Source organism: Protopterus annectens, chromosome 13.part0 (assembly GCF_019279795.1).
Source record: "Protopterus annectens isolate FY-2018-M chromosome 13.part0, PAN1.0, whole genome shotgun sequence".
Lineage (NCBI taxonomy): Eukaryota > Metazoa > Chordata > Ceratodontiformes > Protopteridae > Protopterus > Protopterus annectens.
The window spans coordinates 194,211,239-194,230,460 of record NC_056747.1 but is presented as its reverse complement, the minus strand read 5'-3'; the positions used below and the strand labels follow the sequence as shown (position 1 = coordinate 194,230,460).

At 39.3% G+C, this 19,222-nt stretch overlaps 1 protein-coding gene across 1 annotated transcript in view; it reads right to left on the bottom strand.

The window, feature by feature from the left end:
* SUGP1 (SURP and G-patch domain containing 1) overlaps positions 1-12,405 on the bottom strand; it is a 397,363-nt gene extending 384,958 nt beyond the window's left edge. The window contains exon 1 of the mRNA XM_044054782.1: positions 12,319-12,405. Coding sequence (XP_043910717.1) covers positions 12,319-12,340 — 22 coding nt within the window. The 5' untranslated portion in view covers positions 12,341-12,405. The remainder of the gene's footprint in view (positions 1-12,318) is intronic.
* Between the last annotated feature and the right edge of the window lie 6,817 nt (positions 12,406-19,222).

Genomic DNA, 19,222 nt, shown 5'->3' with positions numbered 1-19,222 from the left:
TTTTCGGATAATATATTTTATTGAGATGTATTAATGTAAGTAAAGTTGTTGAAAGGCCAGGTTAAGACAATGTGCAAATATAACAAAAAGTTAATTCATTGTGTACAAACAAGTGAATACTAAGGATGGAATGTTTACCTTAGAAAGCCTAAATACAGCAGTATCCCTTTAACTATATGAATTAATTTAGGTGCCAAAAAAGCTATTTAAGGCGTCCTAAAAATTCATGGAGTGTTCTGAAGAAAAAATACACCAGCACACAGCAAAACTCTTCTAATCCAAAAACATCCACAAAAAAAGCAAAAGGAAGGAAAAAATCAACTTTCAGGATATATAAAATACATTTAATAATCCATGCGTTCTGGTACCTCGGCAGTTCGCCTTCAATGGAACAATTTCAATTATACCATGACCCACCATTAATATTCCAAAACGTGCACGCCGATAGGCCAGCGTGCACGTTGTAAATCGACTTATACTAATGGAAAAAGGTCTGGTCGCCCTTTAACTCCTTTAACATAGCGACACAGGTTTAAAAAAAAGCAACGGAGATCTCCGTTGCTTTTTTTAAAGCCGTCTCGCTATGTTAAACTCCTTTAACATAGCGACACAGTGTGTAAAAAGCAACGGAGATCTTGCTTTCTCCGTTGCTTTTTTTTTTAAACCTGTCTGGCTATGTTAAATGGGTTTAACATAGCGAGACAGCTTTAAAATAAGCAACGGAGATCTCCGTTGCTTATTTTAAAGCTGTTTGGCTATGTTAAACCCATTTAACATAGCGAAACAGTAAAAAGCAACGGAGATCTTGCTTTCTCCGTTGCTTTTGGCCACAGCTCCGATATACTGCATAGGCATGCGCAGTACATCAGAACTGCCGCGGATACCAGACAGCTGCGGAAGGGCAGCAAAGAGGCATTATACAATGCCATTATTTAAGAAAAGTAATTATTTCTTTTCTTAAATAATGTCATAATATAAAAGCAATAACCCACTTCTGGGTGTGGGTAATGCGGGATTTACCCATGGTTGTCTTTGTTTGGTCCCTCGGGCGAACCACGCCAACCGTGGGTAAATCCCACATTACCCACACCCAGGCGTGGGTTATTTCTATAATACATCACTATATCCCTCACATATAGTAACATCATTTAATTAATCACAATCAATTAACCTTCAAATACATTTTCTTACAGCTCAAACACACAAAATATCAATGCAATAAATACTTCAAATTTTTAAACTAATAAATTAATAAACTATGCTATTTAACAATATCGTAGGCCATAGTATTTATAAAGTTGCTAGCATTTATAATGTTACTAGTATTTATTACTGTGCTTTATATGCATTTAACATTGTACATTTAATGTATAAATGATAAATTGATATATTAGTACTCTAGAATATATTACATTTAGAGCATATGCATAAGTAATGTGTTTTTCAGCATAGTTTATTAATTTATTAGTTTAAAAATTTGAAATATTTATTGCATTGATATTTTGTGTGTTTGAGCTTTAAGAAAATGTATCTGAAGGTTAATTGATTGTGATTAATTAGATGTTACTATATATGAGGGATGTAATGTATTTGAAATTGTTCCATTGAAGGCGAACTGCAGAGGTACCAGAACGCATGGATTATTAAATGTATTTTATACATCCTGAAAGTTGATTTTTTCCTTCCTCTTGCTTTTTTCGTGGATGTTTTTGGATTAGTGTTCTGAAGAAGCCCATTACTTGGGTGAAAGCGCTTGACAACAGTTCAAGGTATTTTGGTGTATTACCAGATTTTATTTTCGGTCTCGTTTTATAATAAACGTTTTAACCGAGAAGTGGTTGGTGACTGTTGGTGAGCGAGCACTTATTGGTGACTCCGTGTTGTAAGCAGTTTAAAAATTCTTTGAATTTAGAAACTGAATTCGGATTTCCATTTTTTTTTCTTTTACAATACCTTTTCTTGCTACAGCCAGTAAACTCCAGAAAATATATTGCCGTTTGGCATTCAGAGATAAAGAAAGTGAAACATTCATAGGTATGTACTAGGCTATCTGCCCGAGGGCATTTATAAGCCTAGCCAGAGTGTGTCAGCTTTCGCCACCCCATTGATTAATTAACTGAGCCCCTGTCAAGAAGAGCCAATGAAGTTATCCCAAAGGTGTATTTTCTGTTACCCATCCACTCGTCAAGGTTTCTCGAAGAGAGTGAGGGGTTCTGCCTAATGTAGTTAGGAATTTTGTTTCAAAGCATGGGGAGTCTCTGTGACAGGAATCTATCCCTCCAGCATGTTCTATTTATTGTTGTGGCGAGGTTTAGCTCACTAGAGCGAGTGGCTCGCAGTGACTTGGATTTCTTTAGGTGGAGCATGTCCATCAATTCTGAGTTGGACATGGCTTTGTAAGTCAGGCAGACATCACCTCTGAGTAAGCAATATGCCACTGAGTACAGCTGGAGTTTCCCAGTCAGGCTGCATCGGACATATGTTTGAGGCCAGTAATCCTCTTGGTGAGGTACTTGTGGTCTTTCCAACTGTTGGAAATGTTTTGTGAGGTACATTCCAAATGGGGCATTGTACTCTATGATGGGTCTGATGAGTAACAAGTAGAGGGGCACTATAATCTTTTTATTTCTAGATGCAAACCCTTTAGTAATTAGATGGGCTACATATAAGGATTTCCTAACTACTTTGGCAATACGATTGTCAAAGGAAAGATTACTATCTAGCTGGGTCCCCAGATCTCATTACCTCTTCTGTATTAAGGGGGCTGCCACCTATGTGGTAATTCATGGGTGTTTGTTTCTCCCAAACGAGATGACTATGCATTTTTTGGCATTTAGCTTGAGACCATGACCGACACCAGGTGTCAGTCTCGGTAAGCATTTTTGGAGAATGTCCGTGTCAGCTAGAGAGTCAATTATGGCTCCCAGTTTGCAATCATTGATTAACTTTGTTAGCCATAGTCCTCTTGTGTTTGCCTGTACTTGTAAGAAGTATATGCCAAACAGTAGGGGTCACAGGAACATGTCTTGTGGGACATCACTTGTGACTGGTTTAGAGTTGGACCTGGAGCCAGTTATTCTTACCGTGCGAGTTCCGTCTGTAAGCCAGTTGGCAACCCATCTCGTGACGTAGGGGTTTATGTTCAGGCTGGTGAGTTTTTCTATAATTCCAGAGTGGGGAATGGTGTCAAAAGCCTTAGCGAGGTCAATGTAGGCTGTGTGAACTACCTTCCCCTCATCTATGGCCTTGGTGACTGTCTCGAAGTCAACCAGGTTTAGTAGGCATGATCTGCCCTTAAAGCCAAACTGGGCCGGGTCAAGTGTTTGGAGGTTCCCAAGGTCTTTGTTAAGGAGTTCCATGATAATGCAATCCATAGCCTTGCAGACCAGGCTAGTCAGACTTATGGGGCGATAGTTACCAGGGTCAGTTGTGGCCCCTCCTTTGTGGAGTGGAATAACCGTGCTGTGCGCCATTCTATGGCACGTAGCCTGTGGAGAGGCTGAGGTTGAACAGTGTGTTTAGGTGGGGGGTTAGTTCATTCTAGATGCAGCCTGGGACACTATCTGGCCCCATTGACACTGTTTTTGGCAGGACCATTTTCACTGTGCGTGTGTGACTTCCGGGACACTACACTTTTCCGGTACTGTTGTGGGCCCTTTTGGGGGTAAGAGGGGGGTGAAGTTTGCACTAAATCTATCTGCCAAGATGTTGGCAATATCAGTGGGTTCAATATATTTTGTGCTATTTTGCATTAGCTCAGAGCATATCTGCGAGTTGCCACTTAGATTCTTGACATAGCTAAATAAGGCTTTGTGGTTATCTTTCGAATAATTGGCCATTTTTCTTTCGAAGTATGCCTTGGAGGATTTTATGAGGGACCTTAGTTTCTTACGGGTACTGATCAGGGATGTCTTTTTTTCTTGGGATATGCTTTTTTCTGAACTAGTTTCCTCCTTCTATTGTATAGCCTATTTATGGCAAGGGTCAACCAGACTGGTTTCTTTCTCTTAGGGGAGTGAGTCTTGGTTTTGCTAGGCATGGCATGATCCAGGCATCCTTGTAGGTGCTCATTAGAGTGCATTTGTAAAGGTTCCTGCATCTTGGACACTTATCCTTTAGCGTGGGGGCTGTGAAACTTGCCACCTCTGTTTTAAGTAAGGTGAAGTTTGCTACAGAAAAGTTTTTCACTGTGGTTTCCTCGGTTGGAGGTGATGGTATGGTGTGAACATGCAGAGTGATTAGTTTATGGTCTGATCTAACCAGGGACAGGTTGACCTCCGGTGTGGAACACCTGTCGCCCATGTTGGTGATGACCAGGTCCAATATGTTTTCACCTCTGGTAGGGGAGTTTACCAGCTGATTCAGGGCATTTGAGTTGATAAATTCCAGGAAGCGCTGGACCTGGGAGTTTGTACTGGAGTAGTTTTCCCAGTTAACGGTAGGGTAATTGAAATCACCTAATATCAGGGTGTTCAGTAGGACCTTCATGTTTTCCAGTGTCTCCAGAAAGGCAGAGTGGTGGTCCTGGGTTATGGAGGGTGATCTGTAGCAGGCCACAATTTGCACTGCAGATTTGCCTGATGTTAGTTGCACATGGATGATCTCGGAGGTATCATGTTGCGCCACTAACCTGGAGGTGTAGGTAACCTTGATGAATATGTATACATCCCCTCCTTTTGTGTTTCAGTTCATGTTCTGTGGCCAAAATGTGGGGTATGAGTTGTAGCCCGGTAGTGCTGGGCTGCTCTGTGGAGCCTTGAACCACATTCAGTTACTGCACAGATGTCGACGTTCTCCATACTGAGGAGTGCTTCGAGCATGTGCATTTTGAGATTTAAACTCCTGGCGTTAAGTAGCATAACCCTCATGTTTTTTTTTTTTTTATTATTTTTATTTGTGCTGTTTACAGAGGTGGGTTTGACTTTTGAGCCTTGCCTAAAAAAGGCACTAGGGGGGCAGCAAAAGCCTTGACCAGTATTTGAAAGCCTAGGGGTGACAGGTGCAAGCTGTCTCTTACGAAGCAACGAGGCTTGTTGAGCATGTCATCCCAGGCTGACAGACACTGGACCCCCTTTTGAAGACACCAGAATCTTAGCCAATTGTTGGAATTGATCATTTTTTTTTATACTGCGGTATCATTCTTGGTGAGGACAGGATGATACTCAGGGTCAGGGCCATACCTGCCTGGGCTACATGATCAGAGAGCTCTTCCATGTCTCTTTTCATGTAGTCCAGGGAGGTAGGTCTCTGGTCATTCACACCAACAATGACAGTCATATTTGTACTTGTTCTGGAGTGACCTGAGTGCCTGTGTTATGTGGCGGATTCTGGCTCCTGACAGAGAGCTAACAGTAACCTTCTCCTTGTCCAGCCTACTGAGTAGGATGTCAAGTGTGCCTGACTATAGAGAGTCACCTATTACTAGTGTGTTAGGTATGTTATTATTTCACCTTAAGGGCTGTGATTGTGCGGCACACTGATTTTGTGTTGCGTGTTGTCTGGTTTGTGACGGGAGGTGCAGGTTTTTTTGTGCGTCTGCTTTGGAGGTCTGCAATGCTTTTGCAGGTATTTATTTAGAGCCTCCAAGTATGATTTTGTGTATTCAGGTGTATTTTTTGCCAGTGCTGGTTTAGTATGTCTATGTGAGGCTGAAGGTGTGGTGCAAGTGTTAACCTTCTCCTCATGACTGCCTGTTCCAGTCTTAGGTGGAGACAGCTTAGCCTCCAATTTAGCTATATAATTGCATCTCTCGCACATGTTACTGTTTTGTGGTAGGAGGAGAGGGTTGTCTGTATACATGAGGCAGTTGTAACATTGCCTCAGGATACCCAGGTTCACCAGCTGGACTGGAGAGTATACCTGAAATTGCCCTTTGGTCATGCCTGAATAGTAGGGTGAGCTGCCTAGTCGCTTGGTTGGTGAGGGGTGAATAAATTGCTCTTTGGTCATGCCTGAATAGTAGGGTGAACTGCTTAGTCGCTTGGTTGGTGAGAGGTAAATACTGAGCGTTGCCCTGCTGGGCAATCAAGTGTCATGGTATACTAGTGCTTGCTATTAGTCTGAGCAAGTGCTGGACTGTAGGATGCTTTTTAAGTGCTTAGGTTGATTTAGACTACTTTCCAGGGAAAAACTAGAGACGACTTGGTGGAGCAGAGATAAAATTTAGACCTAGCTAACCGGCACTACCCAGACGTGCAAAACTGTGCAAATGCAGTTTTTACAGCAGGGAAATGAAAGAGATGGAAATTAGCCCAAAATGGCCTATAAACTAACTTCTGGGCTGGAACCACTCTTCCAGGGACAGATGGCTGCTCAAAGCTCCCTCCCTCTCTCACAGGTGAACAGAGAAACCTCCCTCTATCCAAGTTAAGTTATGGGCAACTCAGAAAATTGTAACACAGCCCTGAATTCAGCACTAGCCTGAAAACTGGACTATACTAGCTTAGAAAGGTGGGAAACAAGGGAAGATTTTTTTTTTTTGAAAAGATAAGGCAAAAACAGTAAAAACTACACTAACATGTTTAGATGACTACAAGCAATCAAAAGAGGCAAATTACCCAATTAACCAGTAAAAAAATCTTAAAACTGAGCCCTGTTCCTGTAGTCTTCAGACAAGTTCTAACTGCACACTCTTGCCACTGGGGTGCAAGGGAACCTTCTCCAAAAAAGAAGGCCTGTATTAGTGCTCAAGTTATAGAAACAAAGCTAAATTCAGCAGGCCTGGATCTAGACTATGCTACAGCAAACAAGGCGCACCAATATCAGTAAGAAAGTTCAAATATGCAGACACTAAGCCTTTAACCACAAATTCCCAGCTCAGAAGGGCAGAGACCAGCCTCTCCTCCCACAAGAGTGCAGATCACGAACTTTCTTAATGTAAAATAACTGGCCTGAAGCCCAAGTGTTTAAACCAGAACTAATACACTTTTAGAAAAGACACTGAGCCTTCAAATCAGCACTTCCCAACTTAGAAGGATGTAAGCTACCTGTCCTGCCACAACAGTGCAGACCACAAACCTTCTTAATGTAAAAGAACTGTTCTGAAGCCCAAGTGCTTAAACCAAAAGGCTTAGAATGATAGTTACACCAAGGAGTAATAAATACAATTGAGTACTTTTAAGATGACGCAAAAGCAAAATAAAGTAATAAAGCAGGAAGAAACACAAATACAAAAAAAGCAGATGAAAAAAGTGCACATTTTTTATTGAGTGAGCACATGAGATGGGCCCAGGAGGAGTACCTAAATGCAAATTTACAAGAGGGGCGGGCAGTTTCAAAGCCACCAAGATTAACACAAAAACAAAAGCAGGGAGGGTGTGTGGGGAACTAACTGAAAAAACATAGCCACAACTTCCAGTTAGACAGTATTCAATGCAACACAAATCCATTTAAATGCTGTATTTGAAAAAAGTGCAGATAAAGAATTACTTAAATTCACTTGTACGTCCAGTTGAATGCATGTAGGTTTTAGCTGGCCAAAGCTCATTAGTATTACTGATCCAGTTAAACTAATTATCAGAGTGCAAGTTAAGAGGTTCTCTTCCCAATATACATTTATTTTTTCATAATCTATAAAGAGGTCTCCCAATCAGCTTTTACAAACACATCCAACAAACTGAAGTAGTTTTACTAAAAACTTAGATTTATTAGAGGAGTAAGAAACATTTTATATATATATATATATATATATATATATATATATATATATATATATATATAAAAATAAATAAAAGCAAGCATGCACACACTTCCACATAAAAACTTTCCAGTATAAACTTGAAGTCTGAGTAACTGATTTAAGTAACAGTTTTATTCTTACCATATAGTCAATCCACTACTACCTAAAAAGTTCCCAAACTCTGCATTAAATATTATTATTCTAAGAAGCTTTTTTATAGACAGGATATGGTAGAAATAAAAACAAACAAATTTGATTAAATTGTAGAATCTACACAGTTTTTCCCAGACACAGATTATAGACATATTTACAAAACCTTACGTTAAGCAGTTTGCCTCCACAAAAGGGGTGATAAATTGTCCTAGTGACATCCAGGTAACCTCAGATATGGAAATCAAACGAGATTATAATGAAAAGTATGCAAACTGAATCCAAACAAAGCACAAGGGGGGGTGCAATTAGTAATAATGACCTGAGAACACTTCAGCATGAACTTACAGTTCCATTACATCTGTTACTTACTAGGTCCTATAAATATGGGGAAATTCCTCAACACTGGAGACATAAGCTCATTAAACCTGGCTTTGAGGGAAAGGGAGGCAGGATAAACAATGAGTCATACATACACATAAATTTACTTTCGTTTTGTAGAATTAATGAAGAATGTTACTAAGTATTGATGTAAACTTGATTAGATGGACAGCTGCGTGGCTTAGAAATAGGACAAGTCAACTAATGCACAAGTAGTCAGGTGAAATTTGATGTGTCCCACAAGGCTCTATCCTAGGCTCATACTAGTTTAGATTATACCTTTCACATCTATCTTTTTCACCTAATGTGTTCTGCAATTTGCATGCAAATGACTTGAAATCGGGTAAACTAATTACATGTACGCAAAAGAACTCGTCTATCCACAACACATGCCCTAAATGGGCCATTTGGGCACAGGAGAATAATATGCTTATACATCAAAAACTAAGAGGATGAGATTTGGGAGACATAAACTGAAAGGTGAATACTAATACAGCACACAGTGATTAAAACTGAAGAGTCATTTAAGGACCTGGGTATATGGTGCAGATTGAGCTTAAGTTTTTCTAATCATATCAACCAACTGGTTAATGAAATTTATAAATTTTGTTTATGTATCTATAGTTTTATAAGTCTACCAATCTTGAGAATGGAACATGGAAACCGTATAAGAAAGCCGGTATGAGTAAAATGAAGAGTAAAGCAGAAATACACCAAGGCTATCCATGGATGTGAAATATCTGAACGTGTATATGGCCTTATATAAATATTTAACAGCAGACCTTATTCAGCTATAGGGAGCATTTAGAGACCACTGCCTCCAGGAATGTTTGCGGTTATCAAAATGTAGTAGAAAATCATCAGAAAACCCAAGCAGAAGATTGCATAGGAATGAGTAGTGTACTAACTGGTTCTCTGGAGAGTAGTTGTTGCATGGAATACACTACCAAAATTACATTACAGAAAGCACTAGTTTAGTTTTTTTTTTTTTTTAAATAGCAGCCTGGCCACTTACTACAGAGGCTGTTTTGGTATATTGGCAAGCTAGAAGGGCATTACTGTCCATGCTCAAAATATTTGTACGCAATGTATTCGATTTGCTCATGTGCAGTAGGTCCATCAACATTAGGTCAGAATATGCCTTGTATGCCAGACACAAGTCACCTCTAAAGGTCTGTAGGATACCAACTATAATAGCAGGAATGAGTCAGTCCACGTAAGACACACCGTTTACATCTGGTCTCTTTAGTAAGGTACCTCTGTAGGCGTTCAGCTGCACATGTATCTGGACAGACTCATGCCAAAGGGTGAAATTACACACAATGATTGGCTTAATGAGGGCTGAGTAAATGGAGGCAATGACCTCCTGAGATCTAGACACAATCCCTTTGTTTATAAACTTTACTATATAGAAGAACTTCCTTACAACAGTGAACGACACGTCGGTCAAAAGTTAGGTCACATCTGCATAAGTTCCCAAATGATTGGGAAATCCTTTGTCCTGGGAAACTACCATATTGACAGTACACCTGTAAGAGCTGACCCAAAGGATATGATAATACATTTTTGGGGGATTTAGTTTCAGTCCTTGATTTTGGCACCATTAATTTAGGACAAACATTCCTGCAGGAAGGCCAAGTCATTTTGGGGATTCAAAAACTGCTCCTTGCTTGTAATCAGCCAGCGGCTTTTGTATTGGCTTTTACTTCCAAGATTTATATGCCAAACTGTAGAGGTCCCAGCACTGACCCATGTTGGTGAATGGTCTCTATCTTCTCATAATATTCTTCACTGTCTGGATTGCTCTTTCCTTTGTCCACTGACTATACATGGTGTGAACTAATCATATGCCCAACAACTGGGCTAGTCGTTTTACACTGTACAGAATAATCAAACTTCACAAGGATAAAATGATAGAACGCACTGCATATCTACAAGCAACAGGTAACTACTAGACACAAGCAAGTTGAGACACACACATATTAGCATTAATTCTTATACAGCTACTAAGTTGTTAAATACAACATTAAAACAGCACAGTTATGAAGGGGTGCCTGCCAAAGAGGAAAAAAAGCTACAGTATATAAAGATGCAGTATTACATGTGCCTGATACCTGCTCTTAAGAGGATAATGTACTTCTCAACTAGTATCAAGATGCTGGTACTTCAATGGGTTACAGTACAGCATTCACAAAAACACTATATACCACGGGCCATTCTAAACAGCCATAGGACAAATACCCATTCATCTCCTATAACACCTCCATAAGCAGCTACTGCCATCCAAGGCATTTATTAGAAAAGATGACAAAAGTGAAGCAGACTGAAAAGTCTTTCTTTGAACACCATGCTCACACTTGTGGACAGTTCACCAATCCACCGACCACATCTTTGGGATATGGGAAAAAACTGGGACACCTACAAAAAATACAAGGGAGAGCATGTAGCACATACACCCTAGCCATGACACCTAACAGAAATTCTTGCTAGGAGCCAGCACTGCTGCTCACTGCAGTTGCCACCCCTTAGAAAGACAGCAGTTAGAATAACTGAGCCAATCCATTCTATATAACGTATCTTTTTCCAGACTGCAGTCCATTCTACAGCTTTTCGTTTCCAAGCAAGCCAAGAATGAGTATGTGATCCTTGTCTATTACCACTCAATGTTTTATAGCCATGCTCCAGTCGCTGGCGCAGAGGGTTAAGGCTGTAAGCTGTAGTTCCTGTTGGACACGATCTGATTCCCTCAGCCTTCACTTGCCAACTACGTGCCCTTGAGCAAGTCATTTGATCAGACAATGTTTGGGTGCAAATAGGAATTTGGGGTAGGCTCGTCAATAGTCTCATGGACTGCAAGCCTTATACTTACTGTTTATGAACCTATGAACGTTAAGTTCAAACAGCTATGCAGATCACAGACTACCAAATCAGTGTGGCAAGCTAGTTTTCAGAAGGTGGAGAAGCTAGCCTTGCTGGTGAAGTCCAATCCCGAAGAATTAAATCTATTGTTATGCGAGATCACACTAAAAAGCATATTAACAACCATTCTGAATATATGGAATAGAAGAAACGTAGTAAGTGAAGGCCTGACTAGTTCACGCGAGGGAAGAGGTTTGTGCTTTTGGAGTTAAATTTCCTTCTGTGTTGTGCAACTTGCCCAATGAACACACTCATTTGATGCACACGGAAAGCTCTGACTCGGTGATTTTCAGGAAGCTCAATGGGACAGGGAGCCAAAGAACCATGGTCAGTCCAATGGGTCACAACAACCCACGTGAAAGACAGACACTTAACTGCAACGGCAGAGGGTACAAAAAAACAACACTATCAGAAACGCATAGCAAAACGTTTCAGGAACAACAACAACGTCACTACAAAATAAAAATACCGTGCAGTGTGCGTGCTAGGGACGGGAGTTAATCTGCCCGTTGACAAAAATTTAGTAAGAATAAATAATGTGTTTTCAATGTACAGTCAATTTACTTCAAACAAAAACGTGTGAATTATTGCACGACTAGCTGCACAAAACTAAGACCAATTTTCTGCTAGAAAAGAACACATAATTATAATAAAATAAAAAGAGAAAATATTTAAAAACTTCCCTAGCATGCGTTCGTCACTTGAAACGTAAACAGACTAGAGATCATGACAAGCCGTGCTGTGGAGAAAATACCAACGATAAACAAAGTGGCCAACACCATACACTGTAAAGTTATACGGCAAACCGACGCTTTGGATATTAACATTGCAAATTATTAGCATTCATTAGATATTCTAAATATATAAACCAGGTAAACGCCATGATCCTGTATCCCAACAGTTTTGGAACTTTTAAAGAAAGCAAAACAAATCACAGGCACGTGCATGCAAAAATATATACATAATATTAATACTAATAACGTGCTTGCATAATTCAACAAACATATCCTCACACCAGGCCCCACAAAACACAACCAACCTGCACCCACATTCTATGACACTTATTGCAAATGACCAAACTATTATGTGCCCGATGATTTATTCTGTGTCAGCCTATAGCAAAAGTAACACAACATAACTACAATGAAATAAACACTACAAAAAAATGACATAATTAAATTACTTCTAACCTGGAGCTTCCTTCCCATCCATGTTTAACAGGAACACAAAATCACACGCACTTCCTACAACAAGGTTGTAGCTGAGGATCTCGGGATATATAGTTTTCATTACATTCTTAATCGTTATTCTTTGTTCTATGCTCGTCGTTTGAGTTCAATTAAGTAAGATTGGGGAAAGGAGCTTAACTTTAGTATTTGACGTTATATTTTTGCAATATTTTTTAAGTGAAGGCCTACATTTTATAGTAATGGATATACAATCTGTGAGGTGTATGCACTCTTGCAAGAAGACACTTTTGTGTTTTTTAGATACCCTGTTATACCTCAACATTAGTATAAGAAATCTGGATAAAGCCTCATATAACGGAGGTGGGCATAGAACGTTTCCAGAATAACAGGATTTGTGTTACCATGCATTTTTATGGAGGATATGAAGTCTGAAACTCAAATGTATGTCATTATTTAGTGGCTTCAATCCTCAGAGATTTGCCTGAAAACCGCAAATTTAATGAGGAACAGACCAAAAATAAGAGGCAAAAATCTGGACAGTTGATAGGTTTGGCCCCCATACTCTATTTTTAACTACATACATTCTTCTCAAACTCTTGCAAGAAATCTAAACAAAGCCTTAAATAATGGGGAGTTATAGCCCCAAAATAAGGACAGATTTTAAGTGTTGCTGTTATAAACTTAAATTGTTAGAATATCAGGATTTGTGTTCATATTTGTCAACTGCTCCTGATTTTGACTCACATTTTAGCTGTGGCCCCCTTAATCCCTCCTAAAACTGGTGGATTTTGGAGAAAGAAAAAAGTGGTAAATTACACTTAATAAATAATGGCAATAATTAGAATTACGGAGTATAGAGGCTTCTTTTACTTCAGAAAATGTGCACCAATTTATATTTTCTCATTCTGTCAATGACTCAGTTTAATATTGCTAATATTTTAAACGTGTCTGTGATTATTTTTGGATTTGTCCCTGAGTCTGTTGCTGTTCAGTTTTGTCCCTGATTGGCTGAGGGCTGTGTTTGTGTGAGCATGCATTTTATGAAAGATATGCAGTCTGAAATTCAAATGTATGATATTATTTAGTGACTTTAGTCCTTAGTGATTTGTCAAAAAACACACATTTTATGAGGAACAGGCCAAAAAATGTGAGGTAAAAATATATACAGCTGAGAGATATGGTTAAGCCAGCCGAGCCGGCGGAAAACAGTACTCAAGCCGCAGAATCACTTACAAACACCTTCTACCAGCACCTGCAGGACTGCATGGATAAGGCAATCCCAAACAAAACAAAGACTCTTAGTACCAAAGGCAAGCGTCCAGTCTGGTGGACCCCAGCCATAAACAAACTCTACAATAAAAGGAGGAAGCTACTACAAGATAGAGCAAAATCCTTAAAAGGTAAGACACCCTTGATCACTATAAGTAAAAAACTAAGAGCTCTCATAAAATCATCCAAAGCAAATTACGAGAGAAAGATAGCTAAAGACTCAAAAGACAATCATAAGGCCTTCTTTAGCTATGTTAGAAACCTAGGAGGAAACTCCCAGATATGCTCAGAACTAGTTCAAAACGATGTGAAGATTACTGATCCTACAGACATTGCCAACATACTGGCTGACAGGTTCAGTGCAAACTCCCCCCCCCCCCAACGCGAGATATCTATACCAAACGATTGCAGCCCCCCACACATCTCCAGCGCCCAAGTGAGAACTGCTCTCTCCAAAGCAACAAACACAGCATCCATGGGACCTGATGGTGTCCCCGGCTGTGTGCTCCACGAACTCAATGAGGAATTAAACCCACAGCTAGGACAGCTGTTTAATCAAAGTCTTACCTCTGGATACGTACCCAGGGAGTGGCGCACTGCAACTGTGGTCCCACTTCACAAAGGCGGTGCCTCCACCGACCCTGGAAATTACCGGCCCATTAGCTTGACAAGCCTTATCTGCAAAGCCATGGAGAGGATCATAATGGACCTCATAAATAAAGACATAGGGAATTTGCAGACTTTGGATCCAACCCAGTATGGCTTTGTCAAAGGCAGATCATGCCTTTTAAACTTGGTTGACTTCTTCGAAACAGTCACCAAAGCCATTGTCGAGGGAAAGGCAGTCCATACAGCCTACCTCGATCTGGCTAAGGCCTTCGATACAATACCCCACTCGGGTATCATTGAAAAACTCATCAGCTTAAATGTTAACCCATACATCACAAGATGGGTTGCAAACTGGCTGAGTGACAGAACCCACAGGGTCAGAGTTGCTGGCGCCATGTCAGACTCAAAGCCTGTCACAAGTGGTGTCCCACAGGGCTCAGTCCTGGGCCCACTCTTGTTTGGCATCTACTTTTCCGAAGTACAAGCAAACACAGGAGGGTTATGGCTGACAAAGTTTGCAGATGACTGCAAACTGGGCGCCATAGTAGAAAACACATCTGACACAGATATCCTTCAGAAGGGTCTCACAGAAGCAGATAACTGGTGCCAGAGCCACGGCCTGAAGTTAAATGCCAAAAAATGCATAGTCATACCCTTTGGGAAAAACAAGGTTACCCTAGCTACCAAATAGGTGGCAATCCACTGAGCACAGAAGAAGTTATCAGAGACCTGGGGACCCAGGTTGATAGTAGTCTGTCATTCGACACCCATGTAGCTAAAGTAGTTAGGAAGACCTTCTACATTGCCCACCTTATCATGAAGGGATTCTCATCTAGATCAAGGGAGGTCATAGTCTCCCTTTACTCATCACTCATCAGACCAATGATTGAGTACAATGCCCCATTCGGGATGTATCTGACCCGACACTTGCAGCAGCTGGAGAGGCCACAAAGTTCCTCACCAAAAGGATAAAGGGTCTCAAAATCTGTCCTATGCTGCCCGACTGAAAGAACTCCAGCTCTATTCAGTCGCACGCTTACTCAGAGGTGACCTTTGCCTAACATACAAGGCCATGTCAAACCCAGATTTGATGAATATGCTTCACCTCAAAAATCTAGATCCATCAGAGCCACAAGGGCGGGAGACTTAAACCTTGACACGGCTATTAATAGGGCGTGCTGGAGGGATAGATTCATCACCCAAAGACTCCCTATGCTGTGGAACAAAATCCCGGTACATGTGAGGCAGAGCACCTCGCTGGCCTTGTTCAAGAGAAATCTTGACCAATGGATGGGAGATCGCAGATATACCCCAGGGATTACCTCAGTGTCACTGCTCGACAGAGGCACAGCAAAATAATGGGTATAGTTCCCCATACTAAAGGGGTGGCGTAAGCCACAAAACGATGGGCTAGGCTTGTAAATACCCTCGGGCAGATAGCCTAGTATGAACCTATGAACCTATGAACCTATCAGTGTCCGAGTCATTTTTTATGTTTTTGCTACCCTTCAGCAACACCAGCTGTGTTTTACTGGAATGGATAATATGAATCCTCCAATTTTGTAATAGAAAATGCCTGTTTAATTCAGAAATGTTTCACACCTGATTCATTAAAGCATTTTATAAATACTGAATTAAGGACCACTGAATATTGCAAAAAGGATATTCTGGGATGAAAATATTCACTAATTTTTGTCTAAATAATGCAAAACTAAGACAATATGTCTTAAACATTTTAATGATATAAAATATTAGAAAATAATAAAGTTCTTCAAAATAAAATATTTGGTAATAAAATGACAATCTGTATTTTTGCACTGGCTGAGAGTATGAGTTGTCCTGCTAAATCTATTCCAGTATAAATGTCCCACTCTTAACATCTGTAACAATGACATCCCTAATCCCACCTTTAAAAAATGTCCATCTGTGTCTTAAGATGGCTGTTATATAGAATGGATACATTTCAAATAAAAACTGTTATGTATACTCAAGTAACAGGGAGAACTCCAGATATAGATGGAATTATTTCAAAAATGTTGAAGTTAGGCAAAAGGAGGTTGAAATTTTGGAAAACATTGTTTAGCTACATAGTGGAAGAAAGCCGTGGTGGTAATATTACTTAAGGAGGATAAAGATATTACAGACCCTGCAGCGTATAGCCCAATATATACTGTGGATCATAACTTCAAACTATTTATGTGTATAGCAGCTAAAAGAATGAAAAGTTTTCAAAATAAGTTAATATGAATACCGTGTGGTTTTATGGAAAACAAGTAAACATTTAACAAAGGCAATATTATACAGCAGTGATGACTCCACATGTAAAAGAATATTATTATTGTTGGTTAGTCAGGATGCAGAGAGGTTTTATAGTGTTTGCTAGGAATTCATATGCAGGGCAGTTGTTCATATTTGCATTCCTGAACAGTGTAGTATAGCTAATAAAAATAATTTAAGATAAATTGGAGGCAAACAATAGGAAAGAGCTGTTTCTGACAGGTTGCATTTGAAAAGAGAAACCAGATGGGGATGTCTTGTCTTATTTACAATTTACTATGTATCACCTATTCCTGTAACCCATGAGGTATAGGCTGATGAGGGGTTATATTATATTAATATATATGTGCCTAAAAATTATGTGCTTGCTGTGACATTGGGTATATATTCCACATTGCAAATGTTAAATACAAGAAACAATAGTTTGTAAGTGTCTCTCTTCCTTCCCATAAATCAACTTTTCAGTGATCCTTTTTCAGTGCAGGACAAGAATATTTTTGAATACCTTACCGTTTCACATGAACTCAAATAATCTTTTGGTATTTAAGAAAGAGTCAACTGTCTTGATGATAAGGTATATGATCCTGTCCTGAATATTGCAAATTCTTTAAGAGGCTATTTTATGCTCTGAATTTGATTTACAAATACACTGAATGCACTTGAGGCCAACAGATAAAAAGATAATGGATTCTCAAATCTAGGGTATAATTGGTGTGGTAGTCAGCAAATATTATCTCTATCTCTGGATGGTATTGTCTTGTATTTGACAAATCCTGAATATGACATTAGGGTGCTGTGGGGTATTTTGAACCAGTTTCAAGTGATTTGGGGATATAAAATAAATGAAGGTAAAATAAAAGCTATTACTGTAAATTATGTGCCATACCCATGAATTAGTTCAACTATGCCCATGCTTATGGGGAAATGAAAAGAAGAAGCATTTAGGTATGTTGATTAAAATGATTCTGTTAGAGCAGCTAAGGATATTTGATAAGAGACAGTAGAGTGTTTGTTGAAAATGATTATTCACTGTACTTCAGGCAGAAGATAAGCAAATTTATCCTAGCAATCAGAAATGTCAAGAGACAGGTGTGCAATTCAAGCTGCTGTATCCAGCTGTCTTCAAACTGTTTTTTTTCCTTGGAGGATCAAAGTAATTTTTGATGAAGAGCAGGCTAAGGAGGAAAAGTTTACCAACAAAAAATGAGTCAGCAAGCAGAAGGGAACTTTGCGTCTCATTCTCTTCTGATAGTAAGTTTCATAGGGAGATTTTGCCAGTGGGACCTTTTCCAATGTTCCAAAGCAAAATGCTTAAGAGACAGAAAAAAACACAGGAGTTCAATAGAAGAATCAGTAGTGCCTTTTACTTCAACTAGAGTCTAGTGTTGGGAAATGAAAATGAACAGGAAGAAGATCAGCAAACTCTGAAATTAGTGAATAAATGGAAAACTATAAAGCATCTTATCACATCTGTGAAATATGGTTTAGCAAGAAAAAGTGGCTGAAAAACACTAGACTTTTGTTGACTTTGTTAAACTTGTGGATGGGCTGTAAAGCATATGCCTCACTTTATATCGTTAATGTTTAGAAGGACACTAACAAGGGAAAACTAACTGTAAGTTAAACAACTTTTGTTATTATTAGTATTTGTATAAAACATTTTGTGATACAAACTGCATGTTATATACAGTAAAACAGTTTTGTGTAGTGTGTAGTCAGGGGTAATTTAAATGTGAGGGGAGTCTTATCAGTGAATGTTGTATGTTTTAAAGATATTAAAGTTAATAAGTACTTTTTGTTGTAAGAAATGTTGGTTTTACAGCATAATAAGAGAAAAAGATGGACAAAACAAGTTTAGTGTTTGTATACTGTGATCTTTGGCTGTCGGTGTGGGAGTGTTGAAGTGCACTGATTATATTATATGTAGAATTAATATATTTTCTCTTCTTATTTTACAAGGGTGAATGTCTAGATTTCTATCTTCGGCTTAAATCATAAACGTGCTTTTGTAAGCATGTAGGCATTAAAAATGCAGGCAGTCCCCGGGTTATGGATATCTGACATGCGGACAACCAGTTGTTACGAACAGACTGCCGCAATTCCAGAAATCACTTTAAAATAAATGAAGAATGTCAGAAAGTGTGAGATCTTACCCTGCAAACAAAGAAATCTTGGTTTGCAAAGAAATATTGTCCATTTCCCTATCAGTGAAGCTGGCTGTGTCTTTCACAGCAGCTATTTCTGGCTTGAGGGAGAAGATGAAAAGATCTGATTGGTTATGATCACTGTGTTGGAGATCTGATTGGTCAAGATCGCTGTCTTGAAAGTAAAGATACAGTACAGTATTCAAGCAGTTTATTGTACTGTACACTAGAGCAATCTAATGACATTGTGGCTCACTAAGGGTGTAGGTGACAGTACGACATCTGGCAGAGGTTTCAAAGTTCAGGAAAGAGTAGAAAACATTTGTGGGTGATGCCTGTGCAGAAATCTGAAGTGAAGCTCAAAAAGAGGCAAGATTAACATATTTTTTTATTTTTTTGCATAGAATGTTCTACTGTATTGTACTGTACTGTACAGTATTGCATTTTTATGTACCATTATTTGTCATAAAACAAAGGAAAGTCTGCAAAATGCTGCTCTGAATCAGTTGAGTTCAAATGTTAATTAACTTTAGAAAGTGCTAGTATTGACCAATCAGACATGAGAAGTGTTTGGCTGCAGACTTTAGTACTGTACGGTATGTGTT